Genomic DNA, 6,000 nt, shown 5'->3' on the forward strand with positions numbered 1-6,000 from the left:
GGTCTGATAAATCTCTATAAACATGATTGCAAATAATAAGGATTAGTTAATCGCGCATCTGGGAGATCCTGATTAGATCTAGATGCGATTACTAAATACGTTGCCGATTAATCATGGTCTGAGATTGGAATGATTGTTGAATGTGATTTGTCATGTGATGTCATGTTCAAGTGATGTCCTGTGATGTGATTGTCGATTGGTACATGTACTAGATGTGTTGTTCCTAGTGCCTCAGTACTAACAGTCAGTGTCTGCTAAGACGGTTTATGGCTTCTGTCTGTTTTGCAGGCGTAATCGAGGGCGATTATGATGCTTTCAAGAGGGGGGTATGTCACAAATGGGTGACGTGGCATGGCCTTGGACCTGGGGCAGCAGAGCACACACACACCCCGGCTGGCAGTCTGCCCGGACAAACCCGCTGCACTGCTGACGCGACAATTGTGCGGCAGTCCTGGTTTTTGCCTAACATGCTGACATGGCAGAGCGTACTGAATTCTGTTTTTTACGTTGATGATTGTACGGAAAAGCGTTGTTGAATTCTACGCAAGTCACGTCGGCGTCGACGGCGGCAGCGGCGAACTGCCAGCGTCGTCGCGATCCGAAAACTTCACCGAACCATTCAATCGGTAAGAGCGACGGGCGGTGTGTACAAAGAGCAGGGACGTAGTCAACGCGAGCTGATGACTCGCGCTTACTAGTAATTCCTCGTTGAAGATCAATAATTGCAATGATCTATCCCCATCACGATGAAATTTCAAAAGATTACCCGGGCCTATCGGCCCAGGTGGTAAACTCGTTGAATTCATCAGTGGGATTAGTTGCTTTATTTAAGAGCTTTTAAAAGATGGCAGCTTTTGGGGCTCTGCTTTTGGGCATCCCTTGTAACTTATAAATTAGTGGGCAAGGCCTCACAACTCGAAGCATCTGGACGCAGAGTCTGAGAGTGAGCACCCTCCCACTTTTTTGTACTTTGAACACCAATTAATAAAAAAGAAATACTGAACGGGCCTCAGTCTTCGGGGCCAATACCTCTTGGCACGAAACTACATCAGACTGTGTCGGCTCAAGTGTGAATTGTGAACTGTTTTGAAGTGAATCTCTACTGTGTCGCGGTAGAATCTTGACTTGGAGTGTCCAGGTTTGTTACACTATTGATGTGGTATTTTCTTTTGATTGCGTAAATGGAATGTACACACATGCAATACCTCAACTGCAAACTCTACTGACTCGAATGATGAATATCGCCGCAGTGGGGCTGATTTGATGCACCTTTGGATCCTTCTCGATGTGGGATTGTCAATGGCCACCAAGGGGTAGATCTGGGGCTGAATTGTGCTCCCGATGTGAGAGGAATTAAGGGTTGAAAAACGCAGATCTCGATGATCGCGATGATGGACAGCAATGGAGCACTCGATGCCGACGAGGGAATGGCTGAGGGGAGGCTCGATGGGCTGCCGAAGTCCGGACCGCAACGGGAAACTCGCAAGGGAAGATCTAAGCCGCTTTTTGGCGAGGTGAAGGTTGAAATCTGAAAACGCTGAGGATGATCTGTTGTTGATGATAGAGCTAGGGCTGATCTGGCAATGCAAGGCCAAAACACTAGGGCTGGTGGCTATTGCAGAAAACACCAGGCTGATCTGAGCAAAAACGCTGGCTCCCTTTGCCAGTGCTATCTGCAAGTCACTCAAAACACTAGGCTCCCTCCTTCCTTTATAGGCTAGGAATTTGGTTTATGAATCTGATAAGGGATACATAGGGCAAATTGTCCACCAAACCCAACAAATAAATCATAAAAATAATTTATTAATAAATTTGACCAGGGGTCAGTTTCTAGGTGAAACTGTCGACCTAGAAACTGTCGCACATCTGCCCACCCGGGAATTAAATCAACGCGGGGAATGGCTCCTTGGATTCCTCTAACATAAAACTACATGCACGCCATGCCAGATGTCCACCGTAGTGTAATAACGTCTGTCAAAACGCGTGTACAAACCATTTATGCAAGAGGGTTCCAAAACTGGAAAACCTAATCTAATGGACTCGTCCGGACATGCAGGTTCTGCGAACGGGCTCACAAAATTGCCGCTACTAATCCTCCTAGACGTGGCAAACAGAGCCATGTGCACATGCATCGGTTGCTTTTGGTCACAGCGTTGGTGTTGGAATATGCATCATCTACATTGATTTCCGTCTTCCCAACACTATAATACAATTATCTCATGATTGTATGGCCACAATGGCCTTGCATATAAATTTTTATCGAGTTTGCCGATTTGTTAGCTTTTCTGCTGATGTGGCACATTTGTCGCTAATGTGGCGCAATCAATAGCACTTTACATGTTATTGTTTCGGATGTCGTGGCATATCTAAGATGAGTGGGCCCTAACAAGGCACCCCCTCTTCATTGAGGCTCTAGATCACTATATCAGCATATATGAGATACCTTGACACTCATTCTTAGTTATCCATTGTACAAGCACTCTCTTGAGTAGTTGAGTTATTGCTCCTAGATCATTCTCTTCCGCTCACATTGTGTTTGTCTCCTTTCTCGTGTGCTCCTCTCCCATGCCCTGCGATAGGGTAGCATCAAGGATACTATAGATGGGGCAGAGACTTTGCCATCTTATTCCCTCTCCTCTCTTCATATCCTCTCTCCCGTGTGCTCAAAGCTTGTCTTACAAAGTCCTACATAGGTTTTCCTTCACCTTCCTATTCTTAATATTATCATGCTAATCATTAACTATTCCTTCCACAACATGAGGTGTCTTGCTCCTTTACAAATTCTATGAAAAAATTTATTACTTCATGCTATTATTGTCCACATAATTGATGTTCAAAAAATTGTGAAAATTAAGACCTTTGAAGAGTCACATCGTCAAAAAGCATCTCCTCAAAAAGGCCATATCCATCCACAAAACACCTTCAAACTCAAAACCAAAACCGTGACACTTCAAGAGTAACGTTATAGCCCCTAATCAAATTGAGCTACTTCCTTGCATAGGACATACATAAATTCGAGGGAACTATAAAACTTATTCCTAGTTTCCTACACTAAAATGCCCCCAATTTTGTGAAGTTTTAAAGATAGTTTCCCTCTAAAAAGAAAACTAAAGATGACAACTGTTCACCTTCACCATAGAGAGAGAGAGAGAGAGAGAGAGAGAACCGAAGTTAACACACTTACCAAACTCTGCTTCAAAGTACCCACAACAGCATCCTCGTCTCCATTTAAAGACATGATAGGTGTCGCAAGGCTTGGAAGCGAGGCTTCAATCTGTTCAATACATCCACAGAAATTATTTAACCCTTTGAAAGCAGTAAAAGCTGAAAAATGATGCCAGCAAACTCGACTCCCACAATTTTATTGGAAAATTTGGAGAGCTATAGCCATGAAGTGCCGGAGCAAAACCCAAGGCTCGGATATAGGGATCGTCAAATCATCGACTAAAACATACCATAAAATATCACGCAAAAGAATCCAGGTCATAGAAATAAAAGTGTTTCTCTCACACCACCATACAAGCGCAACTCGGTTATTCTTCTGTCACTACTGACTTCAAAAAAAAACATGTCTTAAGCTCTCTCTTTTATATCAATCAAGGGAAAGAAAAACTATTCATAGTGACAGGGAGATAACAGAGGGAAGTCTAAAAGTAAAATGGAATAGGGAGAGACAGATAAATGTAGGTAGCTAGAAAGACATAAATGGACAAAGACAGAAAAAAAATTAAGCGTTAAAAGGAAAAAGATTAAGTAAGAAGGAAAAAAATGTAAGTCACACACCGGTTTTACATCTAAAATTGACAAGAACTCCCAGTTGTCATTAAGGGAACGTTCAATTCTGGCATCCGTATCAGAAGCCTGCTTCAACTTCACAGCAAAACCACTCAAGCGCTCTTGAAATCCTTTACTGGCCATGTTGGATGGTGGCCTTTTCCAGCGAGTGCCAAACTGTAACCTAAACTGTGCATCCTGCTGGGACTCTCTCTGCAGCATGTCCTCAGTTTGCACAAGCAGCTCCTCGCTGACACGCTTCATGTCCTGCAACTGTCCCATTGCTGATTTTAGACCTGAAAGACCTCCATCCAATTGTATAGACTCCACATCATTGCGTAGCTGCTCCGGAAGTACTGCACTACCATCAAGTGCGTGGATAGAATCTGGAAGGTCCATCTCTTTCAGTTTCACACGTGTTATCTCACTCTCTTGCTGCAACCTCTCTACTTGTGTTCTCACTATGTCATCCAGAAGCTCCGTATATCTCGAAAGTGCTTTAGCACTACTATCAGGTACAAGCTTAGTAAACATTCTCTCTTTGCTGGCATCTAGAATGTCTGCCAAATTTGTTGCCTTAACAAGTGAAGCTGCAGGTAATGGTGCTAGAGATGCCTCCAATGGAATCCTCATCAAATAAACTCTGTCATTCTCCTTGGTGGCTTTCTCCAATGAGCTATTTATGGTCACTTCTAACTTTGAAACGGACTCTAAGAGAGGAGCCACCACACCTTTTGAAGACTTTTTGGCATTTGCAAGAGCAGTCGCTGCAACCTTCAAACGAGCTATTTCTTCAGCAATATTCTCTTTCTCATGAAGATCCAAGGAGGCCCTATAGCAAGCCTCCCCCTGAAACTGTGCTGCTTTGAGCTGGACATGTGCTACCCACGCTTTCTCAAATTGTTGGCTAAGGGGAGGGAGCAACAGAGCAGCATGGGTTTCCTCATAATACAAGCCAACCTGCCTAGCAACTTTACTGCAAAGAGCTGGTGGTTTCTTATCTAATATTACCTTCTCAAAAAAGCACTCTTGAGCTTGGGCAAGCATCAGCCTCTCAAGCATGCCTGCACACTCTACACTTATGTCCACAGTGGCATTGCCTGCAGAAGCCTTCATGGATATATTGTCTCGTAAATATGCAAACGCACCTGCCGCTGCCTGAAAAAAATTGCAAGCTTGCTTGATACCATTAGGCGTAGAACGATCAGCAGATAGCCCTAATTGGCTATGTATTGCCCCCACGTTAAACATAATACAAGCTTTCTCATAATGTATGTTCTGCTGCGTAGCTTTCTTCCCCTTGAAAGCATCAAACCATGTGAAGGATACAGTGTCAATGTGCTCTTTCTCGTTAGAAATAGGGAACCTGGACTCCATCACACAGAGAGCCCTGAAGTACCTCTGTAGGAGATCTCGCCGTGCATCTGGAGAATCCATCATTTTCTCGATTTCATTGCGCATTTGCTGAATTGTGAGCAGATCATCTTCATTGTCGACAGCCTCTGCCTCAGAATAATGCTGCGCGAGATACTGCCGAAGGGGCTTGTACAAATCGACTGAGTTGGTCTTCTTCTCATGTACAGCGAGCATTACATTTGTGCTGACAGAAGGGGTCGCCATACTTGCAGAGGAAAGGCAGCACAGCTTTAAACCCCTAATATACAAATGCTGCTTCCAGCCAGAGGCAGGCTCTGCCAAGTAGACGCCAGATCGAGTGGCGCAGACCCGTCAAAATTGCAAAGCATTGAATCGCTGAATCGTTTATGTTAGTTTGTAAATATTTTACATTGGCGGATGTTCCTTTGCACATTTGCAAAGTCTTGCAGGGAGCCTAGAGAGAGAGAGAGAGAGAGAGAGAGAGAGAGATTGTTACTTGGTAAGAGCTGGGTCGCTCCTTGGGAGAATTGGGGGTAGTTTAGTGACTTTTTTTGGAAAAATGGCATTTTTGTGGGGATTTTGATATTTAGGCATTGCACCAGCCTCCTCATGATTCCTCATGATTTTATGTATGAACCACAACAACAAAAAAACAAAAAAAAAATGCAAGATTCCTTTGCAAATTCTCTCTCTTTCTATAAACTCTCTTGCAATTGGAAATAGGGGGCACTATCCTCCAGGCTCCTCTAGAAGCCCTCTCCCTCGCAAGTGGTTGGACCTTCTCTCTCTTTTCTCGAAGCACACGACAGACAGACACGCAGCTCTTCTCTCTCTCTCTCTCTCTCTCTC

General features: G+C 44.0%; 1 protein-coding gene across 1 annotated transcript in view; it reads right to left on the reverse strand.

The window, feature by feature from the left end:
* The window catches only part of LOC147435504 (vacuolar-sorting protein BRO1-like), a 122,542-nt gene extending 116,990 nt beyond the window's left edge, over positions 1-5,552 (reverse strand). Inside the window, exons 1-2 of the mRNA XM_086488565.1 lie at positions 3,784-5,552; positions 3,185-3,274 (exon numbers count right to left, since the gene is read on the reverse strand). Of these exons, the coding sequence (XP_086344691.1) occupies positions 3,185-3,274; positions 3,784-5,394 (1,701 nt within the window). The 5' untranslated portion in view covers positions 5,395-5,552. The remainder of the gene's footprint in view (positions 1-3,184; positions 3,275-3,783) is intronic.
* Positions 5,553-6,000: the final 448 nt, after the last annotated feature.

Source organism: Adiantum capillus-veneris, chromosome 18 (assembly GCF_014529385.1).
Source record: "Adiantum capillus-veneris isolate H3 chromosome 18, ASM1452938v2, whole genome shotgun sequence".
Taxonomy (NCBI): domain Eukaryota; kingdom Viridiplantae; phylum Streptophyta; class Polypodiopsida; order Polypodiales; family Pteridaceae; genus Adiantum; species Adiantum capillus-veneris.